Here is an 18,558-nt window from a genome sequence, read left to right as displayed (position 1 = left end):
GTCTCCTTATGCTACAATGCTAGAGAACGAGAATATTTCTACATCCGTAACGTCATGCAGTAGGGTGTGGCAGGCTCCCATAATGCAGAAGCAATTCTCTCCTTGACGTTTTCCTGCGCCAATGAGCAGTTTCCATAGGAATGAATGGGCGCCATTTTTCAATCATAGACCTCTGAAGAATAAGTCCCGCCTCCAAGGCTCCGGTTCCCTCGGTCAAATGTCTATGGGAAATAACACAGGGTTTTTGAATGATCGTACATAACAAACTCTGTAGGTGGCGGAGAAGTAAAAGCTGCGTCACGTTTTGAACTACACACATTTTCCATCTAGTTTCAACTGTTTTTGGATTGTCGGTGCTGTTAAAGAAGTAAACTATTATTAATGCTACTTTAACGGCACCAAAAATCCAAAAACCCAGTTGAAACTAGATGAAAACGGTTGTAGTTGAAAACGTGACGCAGCATTTACTTCTCTGCCACCTACAGAGTTTGTTATGTACGATCATTCAAAAACATGTAAAAAAACAAACAAACATGTTATTCCCCATAGACATTTGACCAAGGGAACCGGGAGCCTCGGAGGCGGGACTTATTCTTCAGAGGTCTATGGACCTATAAAGAATGGACTCTGGGTTTTTGGATTGTCGGTGCCGTTAAAGTAGCAAAAATAATAGTTTACTACTTTTTAACGGCACCGACAATCCAAAAACCCAGTCGAAACTAGATGGAAAAAGTGTCTAGTTCAAAACGTGACACAGCTTTTACTTCTTCGCCACCTACAGAGTTTGTTATGTACGATCATTCAAAAAAAACCATGTTATTTCTCATAGGCATTTGACCGAGGGAACCGGGAGCCTCAGAGGCGGGACTTTTCTTCAGAGGTCAATGGGTCAAGTGGATCAGAGTTTGATTGAACACTTTTCAGAACAGCCGCACACATCAACAGAACCAGTGCGAGCCAGGTTTGTATTAAATATTTATATTTGTCATTATTGTCTTACGTTTCTATTAGTATGCCTTATTAGTCTCATTATTTTTCTATTGTGTTATTTGTATTTTATTATATTTTGTGTTCAACTTTTAAATCCTGCCAAATGTGCCTGTTCATTCATTACTGACAATATGCTCATGTACAGGGAGGTACAAGTTATCAATTTATAAAACCAAGATAATTGTTTTAGAGTTTGGGGAGGGGGGACGGGACGACCGCCTGTAGGACGCGTTTTGACCAGCAGAGTTCGCCACCTGTAGAACGCGCTTTGACCAGCTGAGGTCGCCAGTGTAGCAGGATTCAAGCATCAAATAGAATAGAGTGAATCTGTTTACAAGCTGGCTTTAGAGTATCTTTTCTCTTATCATTTCAAACCGAACAACTTTGCTACTGACAATGTATTCAGGTATATGAGGGCAGTGATGTATATTTCTACCAGCAACGTTTTAGGTCACAGCAAGACTGTGCATGCATAAATTGGTGATTGGATTAAAGCAGCAATGTAATCAAGTGTAAGAGCATTTCAAATCGACATTAAAACGACCACACATTTTCTTTGCACCAATACAAAGAAAATACATCTCAACATGGGCGCAGGCTGCAGCCATCTTTGTTTGTCGAGTCGTACGGTTAACCTCGTTGAACTTGGTGGACTGGTGGAGAATCCAGAAATATTACGACCAAAAGGGGGCGTTCCTCGGTGACATGTCTCAAGCTTGTGCTTAGCACAATTAGTGGTATACAGTCTTTTCACCACAAACGCAGCGTGCGTACGAGTAGCCCAGGGAAATACAATGGAAATAATACTACCGAACCTGTGTCATTACAAAATAATCAGAATAATATTTATATATAGCAGCCTAACATAGAAATGGGATAAAAGGAGTAGCTGTGCATAAACAGGTTTGGATGTTAATAACTTGTTTTACATGCAATGATTTATTATTATTTAGTTATTAAAACATAGATATTCTGTAAACCTATGTAATATTTCTCTCTAGTATTTGCATTCCTCCCAAAAAAGGCGACCCTTGCACATAAGGGGCCGTAGAGAAGTCAATACTGGGCAGTGGGGGCCTCACCACTGACATTTCTATGCAACCGTTTTCCCTGGTCCCCATCGGTTATTTGATAAGATCTTGACACATTCTCAACATTCTGCCTCACTAAGTTGTTGCTGTCACTCTTCCCTGGCACGATGAGACAGACTCGGGATCTTCAGATATGGGCCAGATTAGTTAACAAGGTTTAACAAGGAGCATTCAATCAATCACCTGACAGCAGGTCGGTCATACATGGTGGAGTTCATTTACAAAATATATAATAAAAAACATTCATATTAGGATTATGTTTATTATGTTTATTATTACATTTATTGTGAGATAGACCTATAAATCATTCAATATGTTTGTAGCCTGGAACAGTAACTGTTCAGTATACTACAGTATACTAAGTAAGCAGCAGAGTGTTGAGCAGTAATATCGTGGGAACACTGTAGGCTAGCAATGGAAACATCTATGTCACGCATCGTTACAATACATCAACAAGGAGAGGTGGTTCCTCATGCTCTGAGACCAAACCGCTAAAGACCCCTCCACTAAAGACCCCTCCACTAATGTTCACCCAAGCAAACGAGAGGTCGTTATGTGGTTAAAGGTGCTGTTGATGTCTGTGTACAAGCTGTCAAATGGGCATGGGAATGCCCTTGTCTGGTACCATCTGGTGTTGACACAGCGCTGCTCAGGTGCAGCAGGAGATGACGGCTGTACTGGTGCTGATACTGGTACTGGTACTGGGACTGTACTGGTGGGTTTACTGCTCCGCCGTTCCCCCTTTGTCTTGTGTGGCTTCTCTGGTCAAACTTGTGAGCTGGTTCTTATGCAATGTGAGGTTCATCATCCCTCCATATTTATTTCCACTGTGTGTGTGTGTGTGTGTGGTCGGGGGAGTGGGATGTGTGTGTTTGCGTGTGTGCATGTTCACGCCTGGACATGTGCCTGCATGTGTGTGTGATTTTAGATCCAAGGGTCCACTCTGCATGGAAACAATTCCATGAGCCACCAGAGAGCTCCCCCCATGGCCATCAGCCATGTCTTCTGTGTGTGTGTGTGTGTGTGTTTCTTTTTTTTCTTTTTTCTTTTTACAGAGGGGCGTGTTCCTGTGACATGGCAAGTAACTTGAGACCAATGAGAAGCCGCCCTCTATTTCTCTTTTACTGTCGTTCTCCACATGTGCCCGCCTACTCCTCTTCCTCCTCCTCCTCCTGCACCCTCCCACCCACCCGCTCTCTCCCCCTGCCTGCTGAGACTCTCTTTCTGTCTAGGTCCTCTCCCCCTTGCTTGGCTTTTCCAAACCCCCCTGAGCCAGCTGTACCTCTGGAGCTGAACCTCCTCACCTGTCATCTCCCTTCTCCTCCCCTACCTGGCTGCTCCTGTCCAGCAGGACCTGCTGCTACCGTGTGTGCTGCTCTACAGGTTCCTCTGCGGCTGGAGGTCGGTGTTTTGACTCTCTTTGGGTTCCTTTGCCACGTGGTTTTCCCGACGGAGAATATCTCCAGGGGGGAGGTGGAGATCTGTGTGTGTGTGTGTGTGTGTGTGTGTGTGTGTGTGTGTGTGTGTGTGTGTGTGTGTGTGTGTGTGTGTGTGTGTGTGTGTGTGTGTGTGTGTGTGTGTGTGTGTGTGGACCGTGTCAAAATACTGATCCAGCTTTCGGTGTTTCCAACTTTCCAACTTTGGCTATCTATTTTATTAGTTTGAGGAGTTTGTCCTACTATTTTTTATCTGATATATTGCTTTGTATTTTGGTTTGGTTTATGGGTATTTATTGAGTTTTTATCCTGATTACTGATCCTTCAATATGTGAGAAAACAGACAATAAATATGCCTAATATATTGGAGCTCAAACAGGGAAAAATAGTCTTTTGTTTTTTTTAGTACAGCAAACTATGGTCTATGCTCTGGGCGTTATAATGAGTTTGTGGACTTAAGAAAACAGAATTACTTTTTTACCCTATTTAATGGTAGCCATAGTCCAAGTTTTTAGAAGGAATATCTTTAGTAGTGGACTGAGCAGAGGAAACTTCATAAACATTTGTGTAATTACTTCCCTGCCATTTTCCCAAAGAAAAAATGAAGGAAAGAGAGAAATAAACAAGGAAAGCAAGCTAGAAAGAAGCAAGCGTCAGATAGCATAAACAGTTTGCCGTGGCCAAACGTCCCCACGAGGTGTAGATGCCAAGATTATAAAGTAACTGCCACTACAATCTGCGGAGCGACACTCACAGCAGCCCCTCGGAAACTGACAATATTACATAAGGCGTAACTCTACACGTCTTTCTGCCTGCAGAATGGGTCGGGGTCTGCTACTCTGAACAGAGCCTGGAAACCCCCACCCCCTTCCTGTACACAGTAATGCATGTGTGTGTGTCTCCCCCCCCCCCCCCCAAACTCCCCTCACCCATGTCAGTAGGCCCAACCACAGACAAAACCTACATATCCTCTCCTACTGCTCGTGTCCTTTGGAACAATCAACATGGATCTGGTTTGCTCAAGTTGGAAAGAACACCACCTTCCAAAAGCAGAGGTTTATGTTTTTAGCGGTTTAGCTTGAACACAACAGTGGTGGGCCCTTGGCTCTGGCTTGTGTAGCAACTTGATATACACGATGACTGTTCCAGGGAGAGGAGGAGGTTATTTTAAATGTTGAGTTGGCCAGCCTGGAATAGAAAGTTGGAGTTATCAAGTAAGTTGGACGTGATATATACCCACCATAGTGGTGTGTGTCCCTTCTGACTATAGTGGTAATTTCCTCTACGCCAACTGTGTGTGTGTGTGTGTGTGTGTGTGTGTGTGTGTGTGTGTGTGTGTGTGTGTGTGTGTGTGTGTGTGTGTGTGTGTGTGTGTGTGTGTGTGTGTGTGTGTGTGTGTGTGTGTGCGTCAGTCAGCCTTCCTCAACATCCATTACTCTTAAGACAGAAGTCTCTGGCACGTCCAATCCCTGACACATTCCAGGCAGTTTGGTCTGACCTGTGCTATACTTAGGCCCAGCAGACAGAGTTGCTGAGTTTCACAGACACTCAAACGCCCTGTGGAGCACACTTTCGCCCGGATACCTCTGGTGAAACAGAGCCGAATTAACACATTTAATTCCGATTTCCTGTTGTGTGTTTTTTTCCCCACTGTAAGTGTGGAAAAAACGTTCCTTTTTTTTGTGAATGAAATTTGATTTCTTTGAAGTTTTGAGTTAACATCTTGGAATATTTAAGAAATATCTAACTATTTTGGAAAAGGCGATACAGTCAGGGAACCATACCAGTAGTTCCATAGTGTGTTAATGTCTGCAGTCAAAAGGGGCCTCATGTTTACGAGACACTAACCCCAACCCTTACCACAGTATGGTTGTTTAATCAGGGTCTGAACAATGGTTCCTCATCGCTGGACATCCACAGGATCAGCGTGCGGAGAACTTCCTACCAAAGACCCCGGCCCTCATCCGATTACAGTCCCAGATCCCCAGGTTCAGAACAAACCAAACAGGCTGACTTTACAAATAAGACATTAAAAGCTGAAACATCAAAAGTTAGGCTACAGTAGAGAGAGAAACCTCAGAGAGAGAGAGATTTATAGAAAGTTTATAGAGAGGAAGAGACAGTGAGAAATAGAGAGAGAGAGGCTGTTAAGTTAGACAACAATGGTATGTGTCTCAGTTCCCCTCACATGTCCTCTCTTATTCCCAGACCGCTTAGTGCTGTGTGCGGCTCGTACACAAACAGAAGGAAAACCTCCTTTTCCCTTGACTTATGGCGCATTTCCACCAGCGGGTGCGGATCGGTTCGGTGTGCAAAGGTGCGGAACGGTTCGCGTTTCCATCGACAAAAGTGGGCTGAACCGGTCTGAGCAGTACTCGTCTCGCAGTACTCCTCCGTTCCAGGCAACTCGTAACTCGTGTTTTCACAACCTTCTACCCGTGAAAGTGCCCTGGAACGGCAGTCAAACCCGTAACTCACTACCCGTGAACTCGTACCAGATCGATCAGTCCTCCCAGTTCAAGTTTTTGACGTCACACACATAAACAACAATGGCGGCCTCTGTCGGTACTATTTATAAAATCAAATAAATCGGTTGTTAGGACATGTTTTATGGTATGAACGTCCATATTAGTGGCACTTTGGCACACGCAATGGTGTTAAATGCACCTGCGAGAATGTTTGGTTAGGCGGAGCTCCCCCTGTAACATATATGACATAATCTTACACGTGAGATAACTTTGTTTTTCAAGATAATTTATTGGTCAGTAGGCGTTGCTTTTACACAGCTGCTCTAGACACCATGGTGATACAGTGACGCTAAAACAGACACTTTCGTGTCACAGCATACCCTGGCTTTGAGCGTGACATACCTCGCTAACCCGCTAAACGAGGTTCGGAGTATAGCCAGAGAATGTATAGCCCACAGAGCCGCAGAAGGGTTTGTTGTCGTGACTTGTGACTTGCCTGGAACGCTACCAAGTCCTGAGTGGTGACTTTAAATCGTAACTTACGGGTTGAAAAGTGTCCCTGGAATTCAGCATGAGACACCTGAAAGGGTAAACCCCGTCCTACCATAAGTGTACTGTCGGCTTAAACCCCGCCCACCATAAGGGTACTGTTGGCTTAAACCTCGCCCTACCATACCACGCAAGCCATAACTGAGCTGGGCTATACCGCACCCTCACTACTGGGCTGAGGCGTGCTGGGTCTGAAGCGTACCCGCCGGTGGAAATGCGCCATTGTTGTATCCTACTCATGTTGCATCAAGGATATGTTCATTCACGCATCCACATTTCACCCAAAAGTGAAAGATTAATAAACAATCGACACAAAGCAATCCTGGTCTTTTGGTGTTCTGTGTTGTAAAAATCCCCCATAAAGTGTCGGTGACAAACTCCTCTCTCCCAGTCGAGGTCCGTTGACATTTTTTGAAGGCAGACATGGAAATTAGTGAGAGCTTATTTTTATTGGAGTAAATTCAGATTTCTTCCCCGACGATGGCCCCTTCCCAGAAGAAGGTGCTGCCAACCCTGTGGATTTAACTGCTGGGTCCCAGCGTTATGGAACAAAGAGCACAACTATACCTACAGGATAGCGTATTGGCTATTGGGTGTACGACTCCCAGCTGAAAGGCACTGGGGTCGATCCCCAATGTCCACACCCTTTAGCAAGAAGTTTAGTTTTTTTTACACTGTAGGTTGTGCTCTTCAGAACTATACATTTTCTACTGCAATTGTGATCATATGTTTTCGTCTTCGTCAGCCTCATCGGATGAATGCATCTGCTTGATGACCTAATGTGATATAAATGTAAGGCAGACACAGCTCACTGTAGACGGGTGAACGCAGTACAGTGTCGCTACAGAGAAGCAAGTTTGCCTGTTGAGACAACTCTACCATTCCTAGTAGGTCAACGAAGGTGCAGGACCTCGAACCATCAAACCTAACCCCAGGACCTCTAATCCTCTAACCTCTAACCCCAGGACCTCTAACCCTCTAACCTCTAACCCCAGGACCTCTAATCCTCTAACCTCTAACCCCAGGACCTCTAACCCTCTAACCTCTAACCCTCTAACCTCTAACCCTCTAACCTCTAATCCTCTAACCCTCTAACCTCTAACCCTCTAACCTCTAACCCCAGGACCTCTAATCCTCTAACCTCTAACCCCAGGATCTCTAACCCTCTAACCTCTAACCCCAGGACCTCTAACCCTCTAACCTCTAACCCCAGGACCTCTAACCCTCTAACCTCTAACCCCAGGACCTCTAACCCTCTAACCTCTAACCCTCTAACCTCTAACCCTCTAACCTCTAACCCCAGGACCTCTAACCTCTAACCCTCTAACCTCTAACCTCTAACCCCAGGACCTCTAACCTCTAACCGTCTAACCTCTAACCCTCTAACCTCTAACCCTCTAACCTCTAACCCCAGGACCTCTAACACTATGTGTGTGTGTGTGTGTGTGTGTGTGTGTGTGTGTGTGTGTGTGTGTGTGTGTGTGTGTGTGTGTGTGTGTGTGTGTGTGTGTGTGTGTGTGTGTGTGTGTGTGTGGGTTTGGCCCATGGCCCATGAGGATCAAGCTGAACCCTGTATACAGAGTCCTCTTCAGCTCACTGAGCTACTATGATGAAATGAAACGAGGGTCAGAAATACATTTATACAGTATAATAATATATTTGAAAGTTAAACGTCTGTAAAAAGATATGGTAACAGTACTTTTGGTTTTATCTTCCTTTACAAATAACAAGTTTTCTTGGTTTTATGTGCTTTGTTTTAATTGCTTTGTTTTATTACAGTAAAGCAAAACATAAACAGTAAAAAAACAACCAATAAGCACATTTTATTTTAATAGCAGTCCATTACTGGCTATTTAAAGTTGACCAGGGCTTTCAGGGGAACTCTGTGGGTTCTCCACAACCACAGGGAATGTCAGATGGACTCAGTTGGAAAAATGTCCAATCTGCAATGAATTGTTTATATTTTCATTAATTTGCTTAAAAACAGAAACGTTGTTGGCCCGCACTGTACCTCATCACTCAACCAGAAGAACCAGTGCCTCCGCCAGCATGGAGCTGCAGAAGATGTCCAATGGACATGAATATGAAACATTGGACAAAGGGTATGTTCACTTTCAAGTTAAAGGGTTTCATTAACAGATGTGTTGCACAACATGGTCATTTTGGAAAGGCAAGAGTCCTCTACATACACCAACAAATTTTTTTTGAGAACATCAAAAAGTAGCAAAGGTAATACTGGGGTTAAAGGTAAAATATCAAATGCAATGCAAATGTAATCATATTATTTCCACAAATTAACCTATGAAACATAAAACATTAACTTTATTAACTTTTTCAACATTTCAACTAGCGCCTATCGTAAAATAATGGACATATCTGTAGCCGATGCTGATCGATAGTGGTTTAAAAATGGTTAGTAATTAAATATAATCCTAACTGATGCATAACTGATATATTCTACCAAGAAAACATGGCTGCCCATATCTGTCTCATTGTTTACAAGAATCGTACTATCGACACTCCCAAAACACCCCCCGCAAGCCGAGCTACGCTAGTTAGTGTCACATAAAGTGTTGTTTCAACGCCACATATGCCAGTCGTATTTGAAACTTTTTCCCGGCGTGGTCCGCACGTTTACACTGACCGAGGTAATATACCCTCTCCCCTCTCGAAACCTACCCATATTGGGGGTTTCATTTTCATGTAAATGCGATTAGACGGCATCGCGGTACCAGGGGCAGGACTTGGGTAGAGGTGTTGATGACTTACAATATCTAACCCTAACCATAACCAGAAGAAGGTGATGCAGTCGCCTTTAACGAAGATGGCGAAAGATGGTGCGGTCTACGAGACAGCAGCACAGGAACTTTCCTTACAAGGCTTTCGTCTGGATAAAAAACAAGTGGTCAGCAATATATAGAATATGTTGGCCGTTTTTGCACTTGTAACTAGTTAATGTCGTTTGTAGCCTACACTTTAGATGTAGTCTACTCATTCTTGCAGGCTTGAATAAAAATTAAAAAAATATTCAGAGTATGCAAATTATTCCAAAGAGGTCTCCGTGCGTTGTCCCGCCTACTCTAATGAACCAAGAAAGCCGGCTCCTTGACGTAGGGGGAATATACCCCCTCGGTTTTACACAGGCAAGACGGTGAAATTGTAACATCTGCCAAGCAGTGACTGTACCTGCTCGGCAGTGTAAAAATACATACAGTTGCACGTCCAGGTAGACGGGACAGAACACTATTATTGAGTTTCCCGCTGATTAACTGAGAGTGGCTCAATCTTACAGACTATAACTTTAACACCACCAAGTAGGCAAAAAGCTACATAAAATCTCGTTCAGCACAATTCTAGAATAACACACTATTAGTAAACAACAATGCTTTTCTCTGATTGGCCCATGCTGGAGGCCGGTGATGTTATTGGCAAATGGCCAGCGACCGTCGCACGTACTTGTTGCATAATTGTTGTGTATTTTGGCTGATTGCTGTGGTTTGTTTCTGTCTGATTAGACATCGCTAAATTATTGATAAAGGTATATGGTTCTTGGCGTTTGTCATGTGGTTAGACGTTGAGGCTAACTGTATGTGTTGTTGTTTTTTCAGAATACAGCCGGAGGAGGAGTCCTTCCTTCCAGAGAAGAGCGATGGCTTTAAGAAACAGCAGTTCAGCGACGTGAGTGAGGCGATTGGTCAAACCCCAACCTAGTTTGATTTCATTGGATTTTATTTTTTTTACAGTTAAAAAATATAAAACTTTCTAACACGTTTTGAACACATTTATTTCCAAAGTGAACCTCGATGTTTAAGCAACAACATAAAAAATACATATCAAATCACATATTGCATATCATTCAACATATAAAAAATGTATTTAAATATATTTAGATATTTTCTTTCATTGCTTTTGATTGCTTTCATTGCTAATAAGGTTTTGTTTCATTTGGATGCTTTAATTCCACCAATTACTTTCACTTGTTGACCAATTCCATACTTTATGTATGTATGTTTGACAGTTTGAAGGCAAAACGTCGTTCGGCATGTCAGCCTTCAACCTGAGTAACGCCATCATGGGCAGCGGGATCCTGGGCCTATCCTACGCCATGTCCAACACCGGCATCGTCCTCTTCCCGTGAGTAGGGTGAGGGTGAGGGTGTGAGGGTGAGGGTGAGGGTGAGGGTGTGAGGGTGAGGGTGTGAGGGTTAGGGTTCTAACCTCACCTCAGAGACGGAGAGAGACACGGGCAAACATGGCCCCCTGCCAAACAGAAAGGCACACACACACGCAGAAATCACACATAAACGCCAACATGGATGCAAACACACCAAAACACACACACACACACACACACAGACACACACACACACACACACACACACACACACACATGCATGTGTGCTCTGTACCTCAGTGGACCAATGGAAGCGATGTGCTGGAGAGTTAAATATTGTGCAATTCTCGTCCAAAAGGCAGGACACTCTGCTTTGACACTCGGCTGCTAAATATATCATTTATCTGTTTTTAGCATCCTTCAATAATAAAACCCACCGTGATATTCTTAGTCACTGACTGAAATTACACTGGAATTGACCTGTTGGTATGGAAAGCAAGGAGGTTAACACAGGGCCTAGCTATTCATCTGCAAGAACAGATGAATAGGTCTACTACACTCACCCACAACAAGAGCTAACAGACGTGTGCTGTGTGTGAGGGAACCATAGCTTACACACCAGGGGGCCTCATTACAGAAACGTCCTAACCCTAAAATCCTATCCTATCTTAAGATAGGAAGGCATTTAGGGGTTTTGGTATTACAGAAGGAGGTTTCCTAACGTAACTTAGGAAGAAATCCTATCTTATCTTAAGATAGGAATTTAGCCATTACAGAAATATCCTAAGTTAGGAATTTCTTAAGTTAGGGTCCCTAAGTTAAGTGGCCATACACCCTGTCCTCAATTCAAAATAACTGTCAATAACTGAAAAAAATGGCAGCAACACTGCTAGTAGGTCTGGAAAAAAAACAAAAGTTTTTCTTTTTCTTTTTTTTAAATTGTGAATCGTATACAAAAATATAAAATATTCGAAACTTCATTAATTTTCTGTGCATATATCAGGCTGCAGGGCAACAGTCTGACAGCCTGCAGGAAAATAAGCATAAATGGTCCACCTGTAAAAGAGTGCACTCTTCACAGCGGTTTCACAGCCATGTATTTCAACCTCATGGAGGTCACCAATGCCATCTGCAGTCTGGCACATAACTTACAAAGATCCTTTATCAACAACAGTCTCTGTTAACGTTAAAAGAAACACATTCTATCACTCTCGTGCACATTCTGAGTGCAGAAACAGACATAACCTAAAGGAAGTTACGATTTTTCCTATCTTTGAGTCCCTTACTTAAGTTAGGAGGAGCAGTTAGGATTTTTTCTGTAATGAGGCCCCAGGAGGCAAACGAACACAGCTCATGGAGCCAATGAACCCGTCCAGCTGATTGGTCGAACAGCACATGGCTCCACATTCGGATACGCCCACGACGTTGTTTAGCCGCTGAGAGTGTGAGTTACGATCGGCTTGGATCGGATCACTTTAGATTCTATTCTGGTCTGAGATGTAGCGTACAGGTAGAATACTCACTCACTCACTCACTCTCTCTCTCTCTCTCTCTCTTTCACTCACTCACTCACTCACTCACTCACTCACTCACTCACTCACTCACTCACACAGAACAAAGCAAGGAGAATATGGAACTAATTGTCCACATTCATCTCAATGCCATCTATGAAATGTAAACATTCATCTCCATGATAGAGATGTTAAAGACGGCCCACAAAACATCTTCATGATAGGCAACTTATGGAGATATTTGTCATCATACATTTTCACCATAGAGACAAAATATGGAGACATAAATGTCCCAATAAATGCCACATAAATGTCCGCAATACACCGCAACACTGGTGGCTCATTGGCAGAGGGCCATGCTTTATTTCTGGCCTGAAAGGGCGTGGATGAAGCGGTGTCTGGTTTACCAGCAGTTGGCCACAGCACACTGTTCTTGTAAAGGAGGTTCACACGTAGCCAAAAGGTACCCCAATGTCCACCGCCTGGCTGTGTGCATGCTTGGCAGGACACCTGACCCCTACCGGCGTGTTTATGAGTTCATTGTCCAAGTCGCTATGTGTCTCTAAAAGGATTTGGTCCACACCAGCTGGGAGGGTTAGATTCAGGTTTAAAGGTACACGGTTCCTGGACGTTCCAGGAAGGAAGGCCTTGCACAGCGTTTAGCGGTAAAGCTACCTCTAGCCTCATACTCATTGCGATCGTCTTTAGCAAGGCACGGGCCCAATTTCAAATTACACTGTAATATTGGTAAACTCTGCGGTTCATTTGTCTGGTTAATATTTCCCCTATATGAAGTATGGGCTGTCTATCGGCCTACTCTCTGCCCCATGCAGGATTCTTCTGACAGCCATCGCCTGCTTGTCCAGTTACTCCGTCCACCTCCTCCTGCAGAGTGCGGGAGTAGTGGGTGAGTTCTCCTCCTCTTCCCCAGTGGAGCTGCTGGGCCTTCGGTCACATGACAGCCACACGCCCTCACAGTTGCACATTGAGGACATTGAGGTAGCAGGACCTCAGGGCTGGCAGGGTGTTCTATAGGTTGTCATGACTCCATGGCGGAGAAGGCCCGGCCCAAAGCTTCGCCCAAATGTCAGCAGATTTGTAGGGCCTCCCTGAGCAAGAGCCCTTACCTGCTCCTAAATGACAATTCACTGTAAGACTCTTTGGATGAAAGACTAACTGTTAACTATTAAATTAAACTCGAAAATGTATACTTGTGCTGTGTGGGTGTGTGTGTGTGTGTGTGTGTGTGTGTGTGCGCGCGTGTGTGTGTGTGTGTGTGTGTGTGTGTGTGTGTTTAAATTACCCTCTGATGCCAATCTTGGCAAATATTTATCCTCTGTGTTTGTTCAGGTATTCGCGCCTACGAGCAACTTGGTCTTCGTGCCTTCGGGCAACCGGGGAAAATACTTGCGGGTGTCATCATAACCCTGCACAACATCGGAGGTGAGGCTGAGCTGGTGGTGGTGGTGGTGAGGGGTACAGTCCAGACTATTGGCTCCAAACCCGTACGGGGCTACAGACACCAGGGACCCAGGCAGAAGACGCTTAAGGCACATAGGGAATAGGAAATGGAGATGAATGGAGAATACAAAATGTCATAAAAATGCCACAATTATATATAGGCCTACTACTTATTACTATTATTACGATTATGAGGAAGAGGGGAACCTGCTGTTCAAGCTGCTGTCTCTGAGCTGCTGAGAGGAGGCTCAGGGGGACGGGCGGCTGCTATTGGCTGACCTCGTCGTAATGGTTGACGTCCCTAAAGGGCGTCAAAAGTCCAGAAGTCCAAACCAACTGTGATAGTGTAGCCTACATATTGGATCCTTTCAGTTTATCATTTTTCCAAGCGAACAGATGGCCGTCTGGCTTTGCAGAGAAGAGAGAGAGAGAGAGAGAGAGAGAGAGAGAGAGAGAGAGAGAGAGAAAGAGAGAGAAAGAGAGAGAATGCGTACTGGTGGTTTTTCCATGTTGTCACAAATTCATGGTGCAGGAATTCAGAGATTCGTGGTTACTTGTAACTTGAGTCGGGCTTCTGTGTTTGTTACCACCTCCTTTAACTCTTTGTCTCCTCTAAATGACACCATAAACATAAGGAATGTTTTATGCTTGCATTCATTATATGCATACACCACACTGTGATATATAAGATGTATTAAACAAGAGGGTTGGTAAATATTGATAAAGTCTAGTTTGTTCAGTTGTTTTGAACATTCTGAATGGTTCTCTGTGCTCCTCAGCTATGTCCAGTTACCTATTCATCGTGAAATTTGAACTTCCCCTGGTCATCCAGGCATTCCTTGGACAGACATCGAGCTCTGAGTGAGTACCTGGGAAAACGGATCACACATCTGTCACATGTGTCCCAGCAACGACCAACATCATCGTTTCTGTATGGGACCTATTCTTAAAGCAAACCTACACAAGACTGGTGATGATATTTCATGTCGTTGTCATAATATTGTCGTTAATTAGTTTTGGTAGAAGGTAGAATATATTTTATGTTTGCATGAACAAATTTGTAAACCAAGTTCAAACCAAAGTGTTCACAGACTTATCCAGAGTCGATGGGTAGGGTTAGACTATGACTTACAGACATGTAAATATGCACTTTTGTCTGTTTGTTTGTGTGTGTGTGTGTGTGTGTGTGTGTGTGTGTGTGTGTGTGTGTGTGTGTGTGTGTGTGTGTGTGTGTGTCTGTCTGTCTGTCTAGGGACTGGTACATGAACGGGAACTACCTGATTGTCATCGTCAGTGTGTCAATCATCCTCCCACTGGCTTTGATGAAACACCTCGGTGGGCAAAAATAATATCTACTATCATTTATTCATGTGCTTGTGTAATTATTTCATAATTATATTTAAGATTTAATTTTTCATTATTTGCTTCATTTATTTAATAATTTCTTATTTCATGATAAACCATTTCTATATTTACCCTAATTTGTAGGGTAATAATTACTTAAATTGCTGTGGAAACCTGAATTTTCCCCCTGAGATCAGTAAACTTTGATTGTGTTTGTGTTCAATGTCTAAAGCGTGTCAATGTCGTCCTACAGGTTATCTGGGTTACACCAGTGGATTCTCCCTCACCTGCATGGTCTTCTTCCTCTCCTCGGTGGGGTATTATTATGGGATGCTATCATACTGTACGGTATCATACTGGTAATGGAGGGTGGGCTTAGCTGGAATTAGATTTACTGATGTACACATTGATTATTACATATCCTTAAGTGAGCAGGGGGTTAGACTCCCAGCCCAAAGGTCCTGGGTTCAATCTCCCAGTGTGTGTGTGTGTGTGTGTGTGTGTGTGTGTGTGTGTGTGTGTGTGTGTGTGTGTGTGTGTGCGCGTGCGTGTGCCCCAATGTCCGCAGCCCAACACACATCCACTAACTCTTTACCTGTTCCTTAACTACATGTATCCACAAATCCCCTGATAGGAAATCCTTACCTACATCTCTCTCTCTGTCTCTCTCTCTAATATATCTCTCTGTTGAAGCCTCTCTCGCCCTCTGTCTCACTTGCCAGGTCATCTACAAGAGTTTTAATATCCCCTGCCCGCTGGAAGCTTTCGGTAACTTCTCCGCCAACGCCACCATCCCTGAAGACACCTGCACCGCCAAACTGTTCACCATCAACCAAGAGGTCAGAGGAGAAACGCCCCGGCTGAATCCCCACAAACAAACACGAAATGTCCCCCTTTGAGCGTTTTTTTTGGGGGGGACTTCGTACCATGCAGCTGGTAGAAACAGGAGGTTCCCAAACAGGTGGGATTTAGGAGGGTATAGTGGTTAAGGTGTCGGACTCCATTTTATGAATTTGCATGTATGTCCTGCCTCACTGATATTTGATAAATGCAGAATACACTATCATGGTTCACTATTTTACCAACCTATTTGCCAATTTTTCCGCTTGTGTTCGCCTTACGCTACTCACGTGCGAGTCGTCTGTACATGAGACACGCGCCCTTTAGCAGACAGCGTTGAGGGTCTCCACCCACTAACGGAAAGCCCTAGATGTCAAAAACTGGACATTTGAACGGGTAATGCCTCTGACCGCATATGGTCACAAGCTATTTGTGGGTCGGTCGGGGGGGGGCGTCCTTCATTGAACTGTCCAGCCCACCCACCCATAGTATCCATTACCCCCCCCCCCCCAGCCAGTTGCCTGGTTTAAAGGTGCACTACAGTCTAGACGGCTCCATTTGCTTGCGTATGATAGACTCCACCCCCCCCCCCCCCCACCCCCCCCCCCTGCTTTCTATGATTATTTCAGACGGCGTATACGATCCCCATCTTGGCGTTTGCCTTCGTGTGCCACCCTGAGGTGCTGCCCATTTACACCGAGCTACGCAAGTAAGACGCAGCAGTGGAATATTCCAGAGCTGATAACGAGTTCAGCGTTCATGTCGTCCGTTCAGATGTGTTCTTCCAGAGACATTGCGACTGCATATACATTAGTGTATATGATAGTAACAGTTGTATCAAATAATAACATTACAAATAAATAGCAATGCAAATATTATTGCTATTATTGTTATAAATGAAAATCATATATAATATTTTCAGGTTATATATTTTTTAAACTTCTTCCATGATACCTGTATCGATGGGTATGTGAGACCAGACGGAATGTTTCTGTGCTCTCCAACCCTAGCCCGACCAAGAGGAGGATGCAGGGGATCGCCAACGTCTCCATCCTGGGCATGTTTGTGATGTACCTGCTCACTGCCATCTTCGGTTACCTCACCTTCTACGGTACCAACTATTATATGAAGCAAACACAATTTTTGTACTATAATCTTGATATATTATTTATTTATTTTGAGTTTTCTGTGTGTATCTGTGTACATGTGTGTGTGTGCGTGTCTGTGCGTGTGTGTGCGTGTGTGTGCATGCGTGTGCTTGTGTGTGTGTGTGCCCGTGCGTGTGTGCGTGTGTGAGCATGTGTGTGTGTGTGTGTGTGTGTGTGTGTGTGTGTGCCCGTGTGTGTGTGTGTGCGTGTGTGTGCGTGTGCATGTGTATCTGTGTTTGTCTGTTTGGTGTGCGTGTGTGTCTGTGTTTCTTTGTTTGGTGTGTGTGCGTGTGTGTGTCTGTGTGTGTTTGTTTGGTGTGTGTGTGTGTGTGTGTGTTTGTTTGGTGTGTGTGTGTGTGTGTGTGTCTGTGTGTGTGTCCAGTCAACACAGAGTCGGAGCTCCTGCACACCTACAGTAAGGTGGACCCTCTGGACACACTGATCCTGTGTGTGCGCGTCGCTGTCCTGGTGGCCGTCACCCTGACGGTGCCTGTGGTGCTGTTCCCTGTAAGAACACACACACACACACACACAAACTCACACACACACACACACACACACACACACACACACACAGGCACACGCACACACACATACTCAGACTCTGTCCAATGAAATCATCTTTGTGATACAACCCGGGAAAACACGTGGATATGTCAAAAAGCCGGCCGGCAGCGGGGGATTTAAGAATGGAGGAGAAAGTTATCATTGCTGTGGGCAATCGCCCAAATCTGTTTGACCTGTCCCTGGTCACGTACAGGGACAACACTCTGCTTGACTACGGAATCTATTTTGCAATAACAACAACAGCAGGAAAAAGCCGGCTTTAAGCGGGGAGCGATTTGATTGGCTGCAGGCTGCGTCCCCAAAGACTACTCCCCCATACGGCAGACACGCCCTCGGTCATCCGCCGACGGACGCATGTCGTGTGACTGTAAGGTTAGTTAGGGTTAGTGTTAGTGTTAGTTAGGGTTAGGGTTAGTTAGTGTTAGTGTTAGTTAGAGTTAGGGTTAGTGTTAGTTAGTGTTAGTGTTAGTTAGGGTTACGGTTAGTGTTAGAGTTAGGGTTAGTGTTAGTTTGAGTTAGTGTCGGTTTGGGTTAGTGTTAGTGTTAGTTAGAGTTAGGGTTAGTGTTAGTTAGGGTTAGTGTTAGTTTGAGTTAGTGTCGGTTTGGGTTAGTGTTAGGTAGGGCTGTGACCCGACTGCAGGGGGACAACAAACAGTGCTTACACAATCAACGCTTCGGATTGGTTCAAATTGGTACCCAGTTAAGTCACTTGACTCCATAGGGCTAATCGAACAATCTGATTGAGCAAGACAAAGTCAAAGATAAACCAGTCCTGGCAGAATCCAGTTTCTGCCAGGTACATGTTTGAGGCAGAAATGTTTGTATCGTGCAGATTACCGTTTAATAATTCAGTGGCTTAAACCTTTCACAAACTTCCATATGGTTAGAAACCCAAATTTGAACAAACAGGTAAAAACTCTAAATCAAAAACTGTACATTGGCACAAAGTTGAACATGAACACAAAATGAAAACACACACATGTTCCCTTTCGGCTGAACATACACCTACTTTACACTTTACTCAAGCCTTGCTGATTAAC

At 44.2% G+C, this 18,558-nt stretch overlaps 1 protein-coding gene across 1 annotated transcript in view; it reads left to right on the top strand.

Annotated features, from left to right (window-relative positions):
- The first annotated feature begins 3,294 nt into the window (after window positions 1-3,294).
- slc38a5b (solute carrier family 38 member 5b) overlaps window positions 3,295-18,558 on the top strand; it is a 20,005-nt gene continuing 4,741 nt past the window's right edge. The window contains exons 1-13 of the mRNA XM_084479447.1: window positions 3,295-3,482; window positions 8,522-8,636; window positions 10,143-10,212; window positions 10,553-10,668; window positions 12,992-13,065; window positions 13,509-13,601; window positions 14,399-14,480; window positions 14,872-14,954; window positions 15,217-15,275; window positions 15,686-15,802; window positions 16,433-16,512; window positions 16,814-16,914; window positions 17,334-17,458. Coding sequence (XP_084335573.1) covers window positions 8,584-8,636; window positions 10,143-10,212; window positions 10,553-10,668; window positions 12,992-13,065; window positions 13,509-13,601; window positions 14,399-14,480; window positions 14,872-14,954; window positions 15,217-15,275; window positions 15,686-15,802; window positions 16,433-16,512; window positions 16,814-16,914; window positions 17,334-17,458 — 1,053 coding nt within the window. The 5' untranslated portion in view covers window positions 3,295-3,482; window positions 8,522-8,583. The remainder of the gene's footprint in view (window positions 3,483-8,521; window positions 8,637-10,142; window positions 10,213-10,552; window positions 10,669-12,991; window positions 13,066-13,508; window positions 13,602-14,398; window positions 14,481-14,871; window positions 14,955-15,216; window positions 15,276-15,685; window positions 15,803-16,432; window positions 16,513-16,813; window positions 16,915-17,333; window positions 17,459-18,558) is intronic.

This window comes from Micromesistius poutassou (assembly GCF_964030765.1).
Source record: "Micromesistius poutassou genome assembly, chromosome: 15".
NCBI lineage: Eukaryota > Metazoa > Chordata > Actinopteri > Gadiformes > Gadidae > Micromesistius > Micromesistius poutassou.
Note: the sequence above shows the minus strand (reverse complement) of the source record. Positions and strands in the feature narration are given on the sequence as shown.